This window comes from Meriones unguiculatus, chromosome 11 (assembly GCF_030254825.1).
Source record: "Meriones unguiculatus strain TT.TT164.6M chromosome 11, Bangor_MerUng_6.1, whole genome shotgun sequence".
Taxonomy (NCBI): domain Eukaryota; kingdom Metazoa; phylum Chordata; class Mammalia; order Rodentia; family Muridae; genus Meriones; species Meriones unguiculatus.
This window is the reverse complement of record NC_083359.1, coordinates 7,587,290-7,607,040: the sequence shown is the minus strand read 5'-3', so window position 1 is coordinate 7,607,040 and position 19,751 is coordinate 7,587,290. Positions and strand designations below refer to the sequence as shown.

The 19,751-nt window shown below is 43.9% G+C and overlaps 1 protein-coding gene across 1 annotated transcript in view; it reads right to left on the bottom strand.

The window, feature by feature from the left end:
- Nucleotides 1-19,751, bottom strand: part of LOC110556789 (protoheme IX farnesyltransferase, mitochondrial) — a 114,598-nt gene that overhangs the window by 78,159 nt on the left and 16,688 nt on the right. The window contains exon 4 of the mRNA XM_021650726.2: nt 4,318-4,442. Coding sequence (XP_021506401.1) covers nt 4,318-4,442 — 125 coding nt within the window. The remainder of the gene's footprint in view (nt 1-4,317; nt 4,443-19,751) is intronic.

The window sequence follows — 19,751 nt, the reverse complement described above, 5'->3', positions numbered from 1 at the left end:
GTAAGAGATTATTTTAAGAGCATAATCCCGAGATTAACATTTTAACTGAGCTTTGGCTGGTGGCCTTCCCTAACAGCCATTCTGTTTCTAGAAACCTGTCCTTTAAAGATGACCATGAGCAGGGTGACATAAGCAGCAAACAGCACTGACGGGCTGTGGGAGCTGAGGCATGACGCACAACACCATGGCATGGCTAGTAGCTTGTACATAGAAATAAACTCACTGACATGCACCTTTATCAACACATCCCTCCTAAAAAAGCCAGGTACAGACCCTCCCCACCCCGATCTGCAGGAAATATACTCCAAGCTCTTACTGGAGGCTTTACAATTCGACAGAACCCTGTATGTATGGTATTTATTCCCAGGTGTACATACTTGGATTAAAGCTTGTATTAACCAACTAGGTACAGCAAAAGAGTAGCATCAACAGTAATAAAACAAAAAATTAGAACAACATGTGCTGAGTTATTTAAAATTTATGAATTGTTTATTTGTGGAATTTTCCAGTAGTTGACTGTGGCTAACTGAAATGCAGAAAGGAAAATCCTCAAGGAGACTATGAGTAAAATAAACCTAATTACAGCTTATTACATTCAATACTGGATTCTAACTTTTCTGACAATTTTTCCCTTTTGAATTCTTAATTCATTCTACTTGAATCAACTCGGCTATGTTTGTCATTTCTCGAGATCTGATCAGTCAAAGGCCTCCACGGTGCTTTATCTTTCAGTCCTTAAATTGAAAACACTTAGGGACTGCTTTCATCGTTTGAGGGCGTGCCCACTTTAAAGCGGCACTCGGGCTTTGAGTGGCGTGTGCATACACACTACAGAACGTCCTAGTGCCTTGCTTTTACATGTCAGTGTCCGTGGCATCTTGCACATATCTCCTAAGCACTGCTCACTGCCTTGTCACTCAGAAACTGAATCTCATTTTCTCTCCTTAAAACAAATGGGAGAACTGATTTTCAAAGATTTACTTTTTTCTTTCACACAGAGATCACAGAAGCAGGATGCAAAGAAGAAACAGGACTAAATGAATAACACTCAAACAAACTATATAAAAAATAAAAATATATGTAAGATCTTATTTGAGTCTTTCTATAAATATGGACAGGATTTTTTTTTCCTCCCATAGACCCCTATAAGTAGCTGACATACTCTTCAATGTGAACACTAAGTTTCAAAAAAATTACATCTTAACCTAACTGTTAGAAACCCAGCTCAGGGGCTAGAGAGATGGATTAACAGTTCAGAGCACTGGCCGCAGACGACCCAGCTTGGTTCCCATCACCCACCAGATAGCTCACTCCTCCATTCCAGGAAGTCAGATGCTCTCTTCTGACCTCCGCAGGCACCAGGCATGCATGTGGTGCAGACATACATGCAGGCAAAACAGTCACATAAAGTTAAATAAATACATAAATAAACAGATAAATAAATAAATAAGCAAGCTTCCCTTGGTGTCTATTGTGCTTGTTCTTTGTTCTGTTCATACTATTTGATTGTTGGTAAAACGGCTCTGTACTCCTTTGTTTTTTAAGTTTATGAGATTGCCTAATAATAACACAGACAAGACACTAATATTGCATTACTGAAAAAAAATATACATATATATATATATATATATATATATATATATATATATATATATATATATCATGGCTCAGGAAGCTGGCAAAACCCCCAAAACAGGAGAATGTACTATTCTGAGAATCACCACAAAGTTCTTAAAGTACTACAATGGTTCCAAATGCAACTAGATCGCAGACAAATGGAAGAAGACTCTCAACAGACAGATACAAAAACTCCTCTGTTCCACATGCTCACTAAGCAAACAGCACTCACAGCACTGAGGAGGGATGGTGGGGGCCAGTGACACATGGGGAAGAATGTGACACAATGCCTCAGGAATGAGGGTTGTGATGTGAGGGGGATGCAGGGCTGGAAAACAAAACAAGGAGGAAAAATCACCACAGGCGCAGACACTGCAAATGCCTGGTAGCAAAAGAATCCCATCATGGATTCTGTGGCTTTCCTCCATGTTTTTGATCTTACAGAATCTAATCCAGCCCTCGAAGCAGATATGCAGGGTTAGACCTGGAAGCTGAGCAGCTAACACGCACAGTTCCTTAAAGTTCCCAACACTGTAGCCAGGGCTCAGTGCCTACCAGATTCTACCTCAATGAAAGCTATTCTCCTCAATTACTGAAAGGGTCAGCGTGTGCACGTTTACCTGTGCATGCACCTATCTGAGCACATCCCTTAAGAGAGGGGTATTCAATACACACACACACACACACACACACACAAAACAGTTCTTGAGCTAACAGTTTTGGAGGGTAAGGGGTGGGAAATGTGGGTGAGAAAATAGGTCCCAGTCAAATTAACATTTTTAAAGTTACATTTTATTTAATTATTTGTGTGTTTGCATGTGCGTGTATATGTGTGTGTGTGTGAGAGAGAGTTCTTTCCTCCCACCACATGCATCTTAGAAACCAAACTCAGAGAATCAGGATTGGCAGCCAGCACCACTACCCACCGAGCCAAAATCTCACTGGCTCACAACTTTCATATTTTATAATATTCTGAATTTTAAAATTCATTTGATACTTTTTATTACTTTTTCTCAATTCTCACACATTTATAGTAAACATTTTCTTTGAGTTTATACAATTTAAACAGTAGACAATAATTAGTCTCAGTGCTATGTGTAGCTCCCACTTGACAAACCGGAGGCAGAAGCTGACAGGTTCCCCGGGCCCACCCTGCTGACTGAGATCGGCTAACACACAGGTAACGATCACAAAGGAGGAACAGACTCCAAGTGGACCACTCATGGGAAGTATCATAAACGCTGAAGTGACTCAGCCTCACTGCAGACTGCATTTTTCTTGTTCCTTTTTTTTGAGAACTATTCATCCTCCCTAATGCTGGCCTTGCTATAAGATTGTTTTGACATTAAAAATAACAACAGGCCAGCATGTGCAGTGTCACACGCCTTTAGTCTGAGCACTTGGGAAGCAGAGACAAGCAGAGCTCTGTGAGGTTAGCTTGGTCTACATAGTGTGTTCCAGGCCAGCAGCACTACACAGTAAGATTCTGTCTCAAAAGCAACAACAAATAAGAAACCCGATTTGAAACAAAGAACATCCTCCAAACAGTGGGCAATACTTTATGGAGGCACATGATTCTAAGCCTAATCAAATCACACCCCCACAGTTTACAGACTAGCTTCTTCTATATGGCATCCTATGAGCATTCGAGCTGGTTCCTGATGGTAACTTGGATTCCTATTTGTAAACTGAGCCAACTGCTCCTGGGTGTTCTGGTGATGAGACAATTTTCCTTAAGTTTTAGCCAAGACTTTTTCACTATAGCATCTTATGAAAAAACCACAGCATCAGGACACAGCACAGTGGCCAGGCAAAGGAAAAAAATGTTTCAGAGAACCATCTGGGTGCTTAAAATAGCAAGAAGAAAAATGATTCATTAAAAATAATACATTAAAAATAATACATTAATAGCTATTAATGCTATGAAATAACCTGGCTGTACATACCAAGTAAAAAGAAGTGCTGAACTACTGGTTTTTATTTATTATTATTACTATTTTTTTTTAAAGCTGGATATGTTCCTTTAAAACATCCTGGAGCTGGAGGTATTGCTCAGAAGTTAAGAGCACGTGCTGCTTGCGTTTTCAGCTCCTGAATCCAGCTGCTAGTACCCAGGTTAGGGAGAGTACAACCACCTGTAACTCTAGCTGGAAGGGATGGGACACTTTTGCCTTCCCTAGATATCTGTACACACATACACACAGCCACATGTATACATACACACCTACATACAAACTAACAAAAGCTAAACATGTAAAATATCGTGTTTTGCACAGTGGTGGCTTAAAATGCAGAAGTTGTACATGGTGGCATATTGATATAATACCAGCCCTAGGGAGGAAGGAGAGGATCCTGTAGAGTGTTTAAAACTCTGTGACAAAAACTAGACAAACACATAAAAGAAATAAAACTACACCTCAACAGCTTATAACAATGATGAATTCAAGGAAATGTTTCCGAAATAGAACACAAAGCTCTGGCAGTTTTTAATGCTTTTAACTTAAGGAATCCTGTCCATTTCAAGTACACACACACATACACACACACACACCAACAACCAAGCAGAGACCTCCACAAGCCACCTCTGTGGGTTCAGGATGCTTCTGCAGCAGGGCACAGAATCCAGGAAGTTCTTCAAGCACAAAGGCACAAAGAGCCAGCAAGTGCCAACAGTGTCACCTGGCTCAGGGGAGCACTGACCTGATTGATGGAGTTGGCAGCACAGGAGGCGAGGCCTGTCCCAAGGGAAGCAAGCAGGAAGCAGGGCCAGTCAAAAGGGCCTGGGGCCAGCGCGAAGCCTGCCGAAGTGGTGCTTACCACGAGCGCTGCAACAGAAACAGAGATGCTAGTTAGTGGCGGGGTTTCTAGGGTAAGACACGTGGTACAGGAGCCAAATCCTACATACCAGATGATGAGCCCAGAATGGACTCCAGGTGGGTGTTCTTATGTCCAAAAAAAAGAAAAAAATCTACATTCTGGGCCAGCAAACTGGAAAAAGCTCCTGCCACCAAGACTGGTGATCTGAATTCAAACCTTAGGACCCACATGGATGGTGGAGTTGTCCTCTGATAGTCATGTACACATCACAGCACAAATAAAAATGTCATGCTTCTTAAAAGTCTCCATTTCTCAACTTAAAATTTGTAGGTACAGATTATATTAAAACATTTTCTGTTAAACTTCATTTGACTCAATGGTAGGAGAATAAAATGGGTCTTCCAGATTCATCATTCACTTATTCATACAACAAGCACTATGGACTACCAGTTTGTGAGCAGTGCTGTGCCTATGCTAGCAACTATAAAAGATAGAGCTGTGCTCAGGGTCCAACTCCACAGAGAGAGGCAGGATACCTGCTAGTGACTGTACCCACAGCAGCAAACACTGCAGGCCTGAACTCTGCAGTAAACTCAGACGGTACTAATGGAGGCCTGGCCTGCAAGAGAGGAAGTTCCTGGGGCCAGAATGGAATAGAGGAAGATGGTAGCATAGCCACTGACCCCGCGAAAACAAAGATGCCACCCAGCCCACAGTAGTGCTGAGGCTGCCGCTCCTTCTGAGGCCCTGCTGTTTCCTTCTTAGCGTTTCCAGAATCCGATAGGGCCAAGAAGAGTCCATGAGAGGTACGGAGGTGAGTGTCTTCCTGCATTGGTAAGACATCAGGAAAGCTTCAGGACAGCCACACACTAACGTTTAGTAGGGAGCGGAGAAAGAGAGGGTATGATGGGGTGTGCAACACGACAGGGACATGGGATACTCTGTGTTCTACATGGCCGACATGGTTCAAGCCAGGAAAACTGCCACCAGCCAAGGCAGTGGCTTTCAACTCCAAGTGACTTTGTACCCTGGATAACATGGGAAATGTCTGAAAACACTGTCCGTGTGTCTGTATGTGCAGGCACTGCTCTGAAGGTCAGAGGACAACTTCATGTGTGTCTGTATGTGCAGGTTCTTTTTTAGAGACACCCGAGATTTGATAATTAGGCTAAGTCGCTGCCCCACAAGCCCCAGGGATCCTCCCCAGCACTCAGAAATGTCCACCATGACAAGGTTAGGTTTTTTGTAGATTCCGGGTCCTCCTGCTTGCTGAATAAATTAACCTCTGAGGCTGGGAACTACCGTTGGTTGCCGTAACTGGGAGGAAGAGACGCTGTTATTTTCTGGAGGGCAGAGACTCCTGTTCTTCTACCTATCTTTGAGTGCACAGGAAAGCCACAATGAATGTCTGGTCCACTGTAACTCAGGCACTCTAACCCCCTGACCTAGTTCAGCATCATCATGAGCTCCTCCCTAACTGGACTCCAGATCCCACTGTGCTCTCTCAAAGGAACTAGGAAGAGATCACGGTGACTCGCTGCTACCAGAAGTTGTTGGGACTGTACCTGTAAAAACTCTCAAACTTTCCATATACTGGCTCCTCACAGAAATGAAGACAGAAGTCCCACAGTTACAGGTCCCTGCTCTATTCTCAAGGTGGTCATCATGGCCGGAACAGAGTAGTGTTTACTAGAGGTAGAGGAGAAAAGGTAATGGCTGCCAGATTGGACTTTATGTCATTTGGTTGTCAGCTGAGAGTCCCTGGGAGTCTTATGCAGGAAGGTGATCCACAAGTAGAGTTCAGTCTGAGCATAATATCCCAGGCCACGCAGGGCAGGGAAAAATCTACAAAGTGATCCCATTTCTCCCCTGTGAATGAGCATAGGGAAAATGAGCTACAGGAACGCTAAAATGTTATAAGGGACACTTGGATAGAACTGGCAGAATGCAATACGTAGGAGAACTGGGAAGAAAACAACCAGGAAGTGAGTGTTTGCAGTCAGGTGTCACGGAAAGGATGGACAGCAGGGCAGAGGCAATGGGGCTGGCTGGTGTTAGGAAATGTGCTGCTTCCGAGGAACTACAGGACATATGTAAAAACATGGAATGTAGACAAGTTACAAAACCAGAGCTCAGAAGAGACACTGGGAGACAGGAGCACAAGGCAGAAAGGGACAGAACAAGCAATGCATGCCCTGGGAAGGTGCATGTGAAAAACATCAGATTGTCATAGCCTGGGGGAAAGCACAGAAGATATAAAGCCTTGAAGAGCCTCATGAAGAGGAGGTGCATTCCTGAAAGTCACATGAGATGCTACACGAAGGGAACAGGGTAGAAGTATTGCCACAGCAGGTACATGCGAGAGAAGTTGATAAGAACACTGTCTGGGCCAGCCAGATTTCTATGTCTAGAATAAGCTCATGAGGTATCGACTTAAGAAAAGATTTATTTCCACCCATGACTTTAGGGATTTTATCTGTGACCAGTCTCCCATTGCTCTGGGGCTTGAGACTACAACACATGGCCAGAATAAAAGAGAGAGAGAGAGAGAGAGAGAGAGAGAGAGAGAGAGAGAGAGAGAAGGAGCCGTGCTCCCACAGTTCCTTCAATGGCATAAACGCAAAGCCCCAAAGACTTCCCAGTAGGTCCTGCTCTTAATGTTCTTCTATCCCCCAGCAGCATTACTGGGTGAGTGTATATGGGGTGAGAGGAGGGGAGCCTGAAAATGGATGGCTTTGGAAGGACACTAGGAATCCAAACTATAGCATCGTCTGGGCAAGAGTCTCTAACAACACGCCTCTGGGGCAAGAGGCCTTCCTCTGATACAGTGGGTGCAAATGCAGAAAGCAACTGATGCTCCCAGGGGAGTTGCCCCCAGAACAGAGGGGACAGGCAAAGGACTAAGTGGCCAAGGAGCAAGGTCAGGGGTGAAGGTGCAAGGCTACATAAGGGCTACAAGAGGACAGGCAGGTCAGGGGATGAGGAAACAAAGGAAGCTAATATCAGGTCAGATATCAGAGGCACACTACAATCCCTTCTGCTCAGGAGACAGCCCACCTGTTCAGCATACCCAGCACTGCAAGTCCCAACAGGTGCACATCAGGTGATGGCAGCACCTGGCAGCACCTGGAATAAGGCAACAGGCTCAGAATGCAAAGAACACTTACTTCAAAGGAAACATTCTGGAGGAAGTTCTGTAAAGATTTATTCTCCAAAGACAACTCCACAGTGATTCTGGGCTTTGGAAAGGGTATTGTTGGGACAATGCACCCACACGCTAAAAGGGAAAAATCAGCCTCTCATCTCCGCAGCACGTTCAGGGGCCATCTAGAAGGCTGACATTTCAGAGCAAAGACTAAGCTGATCCAGCAGTAGGCCCTGCAGGAGGTACCTCTTCAGTTTCCACAGCATGAACTGCAGACCATCATTGGAAGATGGGCGTTTGTTAGAGTCACTTTGTTTTGTACAAGCTGATGGAGAACTTGGTAGGACAGGTGGCTCCTTGCCTACTACACAATCAAAGGGACATCTAGAACCAAGACAGTCCTGAAAACCCAGCCAGTTCTCAATTATATGAGAAGATTTCCACCAGACAGGACAAAGTGTTGATGATGTCGCTGGGAGGATGTGAGAAGAAAGACTGAACAGAACTGTTTTCCTCTTTTACAATCAAACCAAGCAGATTGCTTTCGTACATAGAATAAGTCAGTCAAAGTAATTGGTGACTCTATTTTAAGGCCCTAAACCTTAAACCAAAAATAAACTATTTGTCACCTCAGCACTCCAGAAGCAGAGGCAGGTAGATCTCCAAGTTCGAGGCCAGCCTGATCTAGAGTGAGTTCCAGGACAGCCAGGGCTGGCTGCACAGAGAGAAACCCTGTCTCAAAAACAACAACAACCACAACAAAAAACTACTCACAAACAAAAGTAGTTAGATAAAAATCCATTAGAATATTGTCGACATACAATTAGTACACTCTAGAAACACCAAAATAAAGAACAAACTTAGAAATCTGTTAATATAATGTTCAACTTTTAAATTGTAATGGTAGCACAAGACTGGAATCCAGCATTTGAGAGGCTAAGGCAGAAGGTGCAAGAGTTGGTTGATAACTAGCTTGGGCTAAAGACAGACACTGATTCAAAATGAAAGCACAGATGTCAGCTACCATCACAGTAGTTGACCAAGTGCTAGAATCAATGAGACACCAAATCCAAAAAACAGCCTGAAGACTCCGCCTTATGTAAAGTTGAAAAGGGCATACAATTTTAAGAAAACTAAAGACAGGCGGTGGTGCACACCTCTAATCCCAGCACGTGGGAGAGAGAGGCAGACAGATCTCTGAGTACATGGCCAGCAAGACAGAGAGAGAAACAGAGAGAGAAAGAGACAGAGAGAGAGGGTTTAACCAGAGAAAGAAGTGTTACAGTCTTTTTCACTCATTCCACTATGTGACTGGGTGGGAAACCACAGAAAACACTTCAGATTTCTGACTCACATACAAGTCTATCCAATGAGCTGAAAAGACACACACACACACACACACACACGCACACACACAAAATGCAAAAGACTAACAAAGGAAATGGAAAAGGCTTTAGGAGGAAGTAACAATGACAGATTTACAGAATTTGGGCTTAAGTTTAGAATGTACTAATTACAAACGATAGCACAGAAAAATGACACCAACCACTCATTATTGTGGTAGAATAGGGTATGTCTAAGACCTTTCTAGAAAGGATCACAGGCCAACAAAGAATGTATTTACTGGCTTCATCAAAGCAATTAATTTAAGGAGAAAGGAAGAGAGGGCTGATGAATTGTACAAGTAACACCAAGCAGAGCAATGTCCTTATACAACACGGCCAGAGCTGCAATTAAACTTCACATTGATTTCCTGAGATTCATTACATGGACTCATTTTGCAACACTAGGATCTCATTAAAAGTGAATGTAATATATTCTTTCATTAACAACTCTTGAAATTATATTTTATTTGGTAATCTCATATTCTTTCCCTTCACAAATAAACATAAAATCAATGCTGCCAACCAAGCATGGCCCATTCAATCCAGGCCCAGAGGTGTAGCACTGCCACCAGTATCTGAGAAAGCCCAAGGAAGAGTAACACCCCCACTCCCCAAAGCTTGACCCCAGGTGGGGGGGTCAGCCAGAGAAGTCCATGCTCCCCCTTTAAGAGAGTTAGCAGAAGCTCCACTCAGCCACCCAGAGTACATGGCACCACTAAGGCCTAGCTACAGCCTAGAGAGTCAGTTTGTTCTCAACCACCCAGCTGACTAAGGGACCAGAGGATCCCATTTCCCGGCCCATCACTCACAAAGTTCACTTGTCTTCCTGCCTCCTCCAGCGAAAGATTTCAATTCATGTTTCCTATGGCTAAAATGTTTTATTTTGTTAGAATCACAAGCACACCCTGACTGGCCTGAGGACACAAACACCCATTGGGACTTGTCTCTAGACCTGCTAAGGACTTGGTCCAGGTGGGCCTCCCAGAGCGAAGGATTGCAGCATGGCAGCCATCCAGAAACACTGGGCCCGTGAGCCATGGATTTGAGGATACAAATTCTGCCAACAGTACTGACCTTGGGACGCTGAGCTCCAAATGAAGATGATGGTCCTGACTAATAGCCACCTTGATTTCAGCCCAGCGAGACCCTGGCAAAGAAGCTACCTCATCAGGTCACAACAGCTCACTTAGAAAAACGACGAAATAATAACTCGACCTCGAGCTGCTAAGTTTGTGACAAGGTTGGTGCTTAGCAAGACTAGTACAGCTGTGATGGGGAGCAGAGCGTTAGCTTACAGGCCACTGCAGCATGCGAGGTAGGCCACTCTAAGGTCTGTGCCAGGTGGCAGCTGTGTAAACCGAGCTCAGGGCTTCGTTACTGAAGAAACATGAGGACTTACAGTACAGGAGAGAAACATAACTCCTCAGCTCAAAGAATGACAAAATGTTAAGAGGGAAAATTATGAAATGTTAGTGTTAAAAGAGTCAACTAATCTAATCTCTCTCTCTGGAGAATGCTAGCCCCAAATCTGGTGACAAAAAGCTGCTTCTCCCTGACTGACCTCTCAGGGCTCGAGGGCCATCCCACAGTGCCCTCACACATTCAGTCCAAAGTGACGCCCTCGACACACTTACCTATGGATGGAGTTTCTGCCTCTGCAATACAGAGTGACTTCTACTTTCCTGGTACAAAGCTTCAATTATGCACAAGCAACTGTGCCCCAGGCCCTTCTCCTCGCAGTGGAGTATCCGTGGTAACCAGTTACGCATGGATTCTGGACTCCTGTCCCTGTTGGTGCTGAGGACACTTTGTGGAGGCACAAAGGGTGTCACTTCATCAAAAGCACTCAGCACAATGATGCTGAATATCAAGGGCTTAATTAAGTGGTGCTTGGGTAACTATTAAGACGAACTCCCTAGAATTCCAAAGCAGCACTCCTCGGGCCACTCAGCTTGGACTTCGCATACCAGAGCATCACGTAAAGGGACTGGAGGAAGCACACAAGCCAAATGCTGAGTTGGGGAGGGGGGCGGGGTGGTAAAGAAAAAGGGTAAACAACTCACATGAAAGTGAAGCACGGCACAATGCCAAAGTCAAGGTCTCTTCACACTTACTCATTAGAGCCACTGTGCTTCAACTGTCGCATGTGGCTATCCCAGAGAAAAGGTAGGAAATAAGATTTTTGATTGTATCTGATTCTCTCTCTGTACATGTGTGTGGTCTATCTGTCTGTCTGTCTCTGGGTCTCTCTTTCCTGGGAACAGAACCTAGTGCCTCACATGCTAATTAAGCACAACCTCAATTCTTTCTTTTACGACTGGCATTTCACACATTTTAAAGTGAATCTGTCAGTATAGGAGTTCATGAATTTCAGTTAGAAATAACTACTTCTGTGACATTTGTATATAATAATTATGAATATAGTCCTGTACAGTGACACTATTCATGCAGTGAGGGTGACTATCAAAGCTGGAGAAGCCTTCTCTGAACAACAATACTAGCAGTTATTTTATAAACAGGGAGCTATGCAATCAGCGGGGTCTCAGCACGAACCACGTGGTTCAGTCTTTAGTTGTCTGTTCTATGGAAAATTCTCCAGTAAGTGCGTCAAAGACTCATTTTCACAAAGATGAAAATCCCACTAAATGAAGAGGAGACACCCACACACTTGCCTAGCAGAAAATCATAAGCAGGAAAATCAAGCTTTAAGAGCCATCCCCTGTGCAGGGTTCACAAAATATTCCACAGGTGTGAGGGGAGCTTTAGAGGGTCACAAAGGAGAAAGCCCAACATTAGCAAGGTGTGCCAGGAACTTTGTTAGCTATGAAACAGGTGTGTGGGGTTTCTGTTGTTTTGGTTTTGGTTTTTAATGACAGGGTTTCTCTGCATAGCCTTGGGTGTCCTGGACTCACTTTGTAGACCAGGGTGGTCTTGAACTCACGGAGATGCACCTTCCTCTGCCTCCCAGAATGCTGGGATTACGGGTGTGTACCACCTCACCCAAAAGAGGCAGTTTTACCTGTCACTATAAACTGACTCTTCCAGGACATGTAGGGCAGACCTAACAAGCATCCCTAATTGCAGCCTCATGGTATAGTGTCTGGAACAGCAATTAACCCCTCGGAAGGTTTTCCCTTCCTTGATATGTAGGAGACTTCCTTAGAAACTCAGTTTCATCAAGATGTTTAGAGGCTTTCTACTCTGAGAATCACTGGTCACTGAGCACATGCATAATCAATATATGTCCTTTCCTTTCTCAGATCATCAATCGGACCACAGGCTCATACTCCAATCTGATCATCTACATCCTGCTTTCCCATAAGCTCTGCCTCTTAATGCCCTTTTATTTTTTAATATTCACTCCCAAAAGAATTAAGTGAAAAGCAAAATGGTGATGAGCCAATCCAGATTCTGAGACAGTATCTAGTAGGAGGATTAAAGCCACTAGCTAAATGACACTTTAAAATTTCCTATAGACTTCAACTTGCCCTTAGAATTAATATATATCATTGTCAATGACATCATAAACTAAACTCCACAGACCTTCACTTTGTTCCCATTTGGCTTTTCATGGAGAGGCTGAGAACAGGTAGTTAATGAATTTGTATGTGTGTTCCTGGGCAATGGTATAATTATTGCTTAGTAGTCCTCAAAGTTCAGTGTGATATAACTTAATTCAAAGGCAGGAGATAGTCTCCTCTGGGTTGCTGATGACATTGTGTCTTTTACTAAATAGCTGTTCTTGCGATAGCCATGTTTGTCTTCATTTCTACTAACACCCTAAGCTAAGTTGAATTTCTAACTTAAGTGAGGTTTTTAGGCTTCTCAGGCTGGCAGCCTTCTACGAACTTCCTTGTACAGACTTCTCATCAGCATCCATATCAAAGGGGGCAACAATTCGTATGCATATTGTTAATTCTTGAGGAGAGGCAGGATGTCAGTCCGGAGTAACTGATTATCTGCAGTCAGATGAAAAGATGCAATGTTTCATGGAGATTTAAAATAACAGCTGCAGAACTTACTAGGTCTCCCCTCTCCTTCCTCCCCCCTCCCCCTTTTTCCTCTCCCAAATACTTAATGACAAAGTCTAGTCTGAAAGACTTGGACCAAATTAAACCCCTTACCTTCAAATGTTCTGCTGCCAGAATGAAATGTTTCAGTATGGTTACTAAGGCAATTCACCAAGGAGCATTTGGTTTGCATTTAGAGTTAGCATTCAGCAAAGGGTAATCAAGTGTCCCTCAACCCTCATGAAAATATAAATAAGAGCTGTTTATACACTGAGCTAATGCCACCAAGTGAGGCCCCCCAGATAATTCTTTCAATTACCGTTTTTCTTTGAACCTGAGACCTTTTCTGTTTTGTTACCTTATTCTTAGGCTTTTTTTTTTTTTTCCAATAAAGAACTATTCTCAATATATTTTCCACTCTCAATAACTTTACAACCTTGCTGTTTTCCTTTGAGATATAATGGTCAGATATTTACAACCTCTCCATAAAACAGACCCTCCAGAGCCAAGGCTCAGGCACAAAGGTTAAACTTCTGAGAAGTGGAGGCATCGTCCCTAAAAAGAGCTTAGCAAGAGGAAATTGTTAGCCAGGCAGTTTCCACTAAAACAGTGAAGCTTCTCTCAGCTCCTTCCCAAAACTGTTCAGTGTGACCACCTACAGCCAAACACGTTATTTTTTATTTATTTTTATATGCATGCAAGTTTATTATACAAGAAATGCTTTTTTTTTCCAACATAACATTTTTATTGATTCTGTGGGAATTTCACACCATGTACCCCGATCACACTCCCTTCCCATTCCTTCCACCTCCACCCTTTGGACGCCTCCCCCCCCCCAAGCAAAAATAAAACTAAGAATAGAAAAATAAAAATAAATAGGTCCAACTTGTGTTGTCTATATACCCACTGGAGCATGGCCAAACTCTCAGTGGCCTGTCCCTTAAACAGAACTGAGTCCTTTCCACCCTAACCCCTACCAGAAGCCATCAGCTGTGAAGACCTGCACTCAGGCATCCCCAACACACCTTTGAAGAGTTGTCTTTGGTGGCTTCCTGTCTAGGCTGTTACCTTGGGATCGGGTTGGAATAGGGGTTGCCACAGAAGCCTTTCATGCCCTTCCCACTCAATTGTGTGTCTACCGTCATCAGTATCTCAGCAAAAGGAGCCTCCTTGCTCTTCACAGTCAGTGGAGCACGGACCATGGGCCTCCATAAATTTCTGATGACAGCACAGATATGATCACCACGCCCAGGTGTAGTAGGACCAAAGACCCAGACAAGACCACTGCCTCCCTCAGAGACAGCCCGCACCACAGACATCACCATGGCCTCAGGTGGCAGTGTGGGACAGTCAGATCAGTTTGGCTCCCAGTGGTGGCACAGACCATGGACATCAACGTGGCTTCAGGCTGCAGCACAGACCACTTGAAATCAACATGGCCTTCAGTGGTAACACAGGCCATGGACACCAAAAAGAGACCCCAACAGCCATGTATTTACAGGAGTATCTTCATTCGGGTTCCAGCAGAACTGAGTACCTCCTTACAACTGACTCAGGACTAACTCACTGCTCCTCTCTAATTCACACATACTTTGCTGTTTCAGAACTTGCTAAGCAATAGTCATTCATGCCTAGTCATCACTAGTAGCAGCAGTGCCAACGGCATCATCACTCTAAGCAGGCAGCACAGCTTTCCAACAAGAATAGTCAATGCTCTAACAGCCAACACCTGGAAGAATGTTCTCACTGACAACTGTCTTTAAAGAAACCTGGATACCAGTGGCTGCTTGCCTAGCCTAATGGGATTTGCTGGCAACATTTACCTTCACTACTTATCTGAAAGAAGATCCTTAACCAAAGAATACATCATTTAAAACAAATCAAAGTCTTTGACCATTCTCTGAGCTCATAGGGTAGTTTTCACAAATTCAACGAACTTTTAAGAAGAATGATGTGGAGCCATCTTCAGTACTGAAGAGATATGCTAAGATGAAAAAAAAAACAAAACAAAAAACGTGGCAGATTGTAGTGTTCAGAACACATGCCAGCAGTAAGCAAACTAAGGACCACGAACCACAGCAGCCTGAGGTCACTTGCTTAGGCACAGTGTCTCGTAGCTGTCCCTAAGCACTAAATCACTACAGTGCAGTAAAATATAGGCATGGCCACATTACAGACTTCAGACAAAACCAGACCATGTATGCAGTGGTGGGCCCATAAGATGTCATCACCCAAGGACACTATATCCCTTTGGTTTGTGTAACTAAAACACTGTGCTGTTTGCACAGTCACCTACCAGAGCGGGGCAGTCACCAAGCACTGCAACCTTGTAATAAACGATCTGTCATTAAAAGTCTGAGCTCTGAGCAAAGTGGCAGAATGCAGCCCATTGCACTCTTCACTATTGAGCTGCTAGTTTCTGGACACCCCTTCTGTACAAGGCACTAGCCACTAGCCAAGTGAAAGGAGGTGGTCACCAAAGGATCAATTTGGAGAATATTCTATGAGGCACCCCTCCATATATTTCCCACACTGTAATGGAGTTTCAAAATTCCCTAATCTTAAATAAAAATTCTTCTTTCTACTTGCTTATTGTTGTTTGTATGTGTGCATACTTGCCTATGATGTATGTATGTAGGTCTGTGTGCACTATGGCGCCAAGAGTAAGAGATCAAAGAGCAACCTTGTAGACCTGGTTCTTTTGTTCCACCTTTACATGGATTCTGGGAATCAAACTTAAGTTATCAGGCTTGTAAAAAACAGCCTTTACCTACTGAACCATGTTACTGCACCTCTTTATCATACTAAATGGGAGGCTACCATGTTTTGCTTTGAACTGAATACTAAGCCCTCAATATTACTCCGAAAGGGATAATTAAGCACCCAGCCAAGTCTGGCATGCAGACTAAGAAACAATCCCTTGGTGCCCTCAGCAGCTTCAGACGCTTCTTTGTAGGTGACTTATTTGGGGTTGCAGAATCAAATAAGAACGCAGGTATCAAAGTGTAATGGGTGGGCCGGGCAGTGGCAGTGCACACTTTTAATCCCAGCTCTTAGGAGGCAGAGGCAGATGGAGTTCTGTGAGTTTGAGGCCAGCCTGGTCTACAAAGTGAGTCCAGGACAGCCAAGGCTACATGAAGAAACTCTGATTCAGAAAAACTTAACAACAAAAAGAGTAATGGATGGAGGCTGGGTAAACAGGCAGAGGGACAGGAAGATAACAGCATGTGGGAATTCTCCCACTGGACAGGAACTAAGTTCATATGTTAAGTGGGATGAGGAGCAACATAGCTTTCTGAGAGTAAGGAGTGATCAGAAGAGAGAGCTCAGCACTCTCCTCTCCAAGTATGCCATGGGAACCGTCTGTATGAGGGTCATCAGTTGAAATTCAGATTCCTAGGATGCAACTCAGGCCAAGAGCGAAGGAATTTTGGGAGGAAATGCCCAGAAACTTTCATTATCACGAGAGCCCAAGGATCTCAAAGGCATATGAGCTTAGTGAATACTGGAGAGTTTATGAGGCTGGAATTCTATGTTTGCCTTTTAAAATGATGGATATGGGAATGCTGCTGTTCTTTACAACCTCTTTGGAGCCGGCTACATGCTACACAAACGGGCCAAAGAGACACAGGAGGCTCCTGTTAGGAGTACTCCCCCTTCTTGTGAGGTGATTCGTGACCACCTACCTTTGCCAGTTGTCATGTATCTGCCAAGAGGCTAAGGAGGGTTTGGAAGACACCTGGTCTCTTAGGGTCACACACCATTAACCAGTGAGAAAGAAAGAGACTCAAGGCGCCCTGACATCGCATGAAACACTGACGTTAGAGTCCTTGAAGCAAGCGGTGAAGCCACTGCACTTGAGAATACTGTACAGGCAGCTGAGCCCATTCTCAGTCTCTTCCCCCCTCCTTTAAAGTTCTTAACAATGTGTGAGAGTGATTTTCATCCTCAGAAATTTATGTGTACCTTTTTCTAACATCAAGTATAGTATTTTATACTAAACAATCAGTTCAATCAACATGAAATTGAATTTAAAGAAAGTAAATCCCAAATTAATAATTATATGACCAGAAAACAGAACAAGCTAGCTAAATGTATGCATCTATCACTAAATGAATCTGACTGTGGGAGCACTGTCTAGATTGGTGTGCGAGAGCCCAGCCCACTGTAGGCCATGCCACCCCTGTGGCACGTGATCCAGGTTATGTTAAAAAGCAGGCTGAGCAAGCCATGGGGAGCAATGTTCCTCCATGGTCTCTGCTTTATTTTCTGCCTCCAGGTTCCTACCCTAACTTCCTTTCATGATGGACCATAAGCTGTGAGATAAAATAAGCCCTTTCTACCTCGGGGCGCATATGGTCATATCCTGATGTTTATTACAGCAATACAAAGCCAAGTTACAACAGAAACTGGTACTAGAGTAGGGTGCTACTATGACAGACCCAACCATGTTGTTTTTTGAGGGGACCATGTTTGGACTTCAGCCTGGAAAAGCCATTGAGTTTTCAGAGCTTTAGCGAGCTGTTCTGTAGGAACATGAAAGACACTCCTGAGAGAAATATAGATGATGGAGGCCTAGGGTGTAAAGTTTCAGAGGGAAGCAGAGAGTCCCTGAAAGACTTATCAGGGCCATTCACAAGGTATGTGACATTAAGAATATGTAGTTTATGGTCAGCTGGGCCTGAAGAATCAACTGTTATCAACAAGAGAACAGCATCACTAAAGTGAAACCTTTACTTTAATGGGAAAAATTATGTTGGCTAGCTGGGACTAAAGAGACAGCTATGATTAACAACAGGACAGCATTACTGAGTTGAAATCTTCTGGGAAGCATTTCCTCAACATTAGAGCTGTGGTCCACAGGGGCAAAGGTGCATCGCAAGGTGGCAGCTGAACCTGGTGATGTGGGACTCTTCCACATTATACTAGTGTGGGCAGCTTGGGAGCTAACGGACTGAAGGGTCATGGAGAGCAGTCAAGCCTTGGCACCGCAAGGCAGGGTCAGAGTCCTTGAAGAGAGGCCAGAAGAGGCTACTGGTGAAGATGAAGCCTCAGCACTAGTGACGATCCCAGGATACTGGAGATGCCAGGGCTGGGATGACTACCAAGGATACTGACAGCCATGGAATGGAGCTCCGGAGCGTCAAAGATCAGCTGCTGGCACTTCAGAGGGCAGAGCTAGAGAGGTGGGCCTGTCAAAGCACTCTGAAGCCCAGAAGATCATGAACAAGTCCCAGACACCAGACCCTGAACTTTCTACACTACTGGATTTGGGCTTTGTTATGATTCTAACTGTGTGCTGGATCTTCCTTGCTGGAGTAAGAAGTATGTGACTTATTTTTTGATTTTATAGGAGCCCACAGTTGAGAGACTTTGGACTTTTCAAGAGACACCAGATATTTTAAAGAAACTGAACTTTTACAGTGCACATTTTTTTTTCAGAGTGTAGGGCTTTTAAATCAATACTGTGTTTTATAGAGTGATATTAATGAATTTTGAGGAACAAAAAGAATGGAAAGGTTATAGTTTAATACTGTTGTATTTATGTGTCAGGTTGACAAGGGGTCAAGCATTCCGTTTAGACTTTTTTGTCAACTTGACACAAGCTAGGGTCATCTGGAAAGAGGACAACCGCAGTTTATAAAATGTCCACCAATATGTCCTGTAGGCAAACCAATTGGGCATTTTCTCGATGAACGGTTGACATGGACAGGCCCAGACAACTATGGGGGGTACTAACCCTGGGGAGATGGTCCTGAGTTGCGTAAGAAGTCAAACTGAGCAAGCCATGGGCAGCAGGCAGTAGTGGTGTTCCTCCATGGCCTCTGCTTCAGTTCCTGCCTCAGTTCCCTGCATGATGGACTATCAACTATGAGGCAAAATAAACCTTTTCTTCCCCAAGTTGCTGTTGCTCATGGTGTTTATCATAGCAATACAAAGCCAAACTAGGACAGAAACAAACAACACAAATGAAAATGGAGAAAAACTTGTATCTTCAGTAAATGGGAGAGAGGAAACTAAATGCCCCAGAAAGTGTATTTCAAATGCAGGCTTAAGGCAGTTACTGAGAGATGGCTAACTATTCTCATTTTTTTAAAAAATGGTGCATATTACATGCTGGGGATAGAACCCAGGGCCTTATGCCTGATAAGCAAGTACCTACTACTGAGATGCTACCGTATTTTCATTATTTGATTAGAAATAAAAAAAATCTAAGTAAATGGTCACAGTAAAGATCTTGATAAAGAGAGGAAATAGAGGCTATCCAGACAGTACCCTCCATTGCTTTTTGTTGAGAAATGAAAGGGGAAGCCAAGATGGATGATGAGTAGGTGGAAAGACTCCATGAACAGTCAGCCCCCTTGCCACCATAGCCCAGGAGTGGCTAGAAGCAGCTGCATCACAGCTAGAAGAGTAGAGCTGGAGAGGTCACTCTAAAAAGACAGCAGGCCAAGGCCTTCCCTCAGCACAGTTCTCTGTGACAAAGCAGGCCATACAATCCAGGTTAGCACCCACAACCACCACACCTTGGCACACCAGCAATCCTACAACTCAGCACGCAGTGGCATCAGAGAGAGGGCTGAACACAGACACTCATATGTCCTGAGTAAAGGAAGATGACACTAAAACCCAAGGCCAGGATGCATGACACTCACACTGTGGTTTCAGAAGTGCCAAGAAAGTATATTTTGGAGAAATAGTCCCCTTCCCAGATACTGCCTCTTCATCCGCCTTCAGGACACAGGAATGTTTTGTCAAGGATGGAGTTGGTGATCA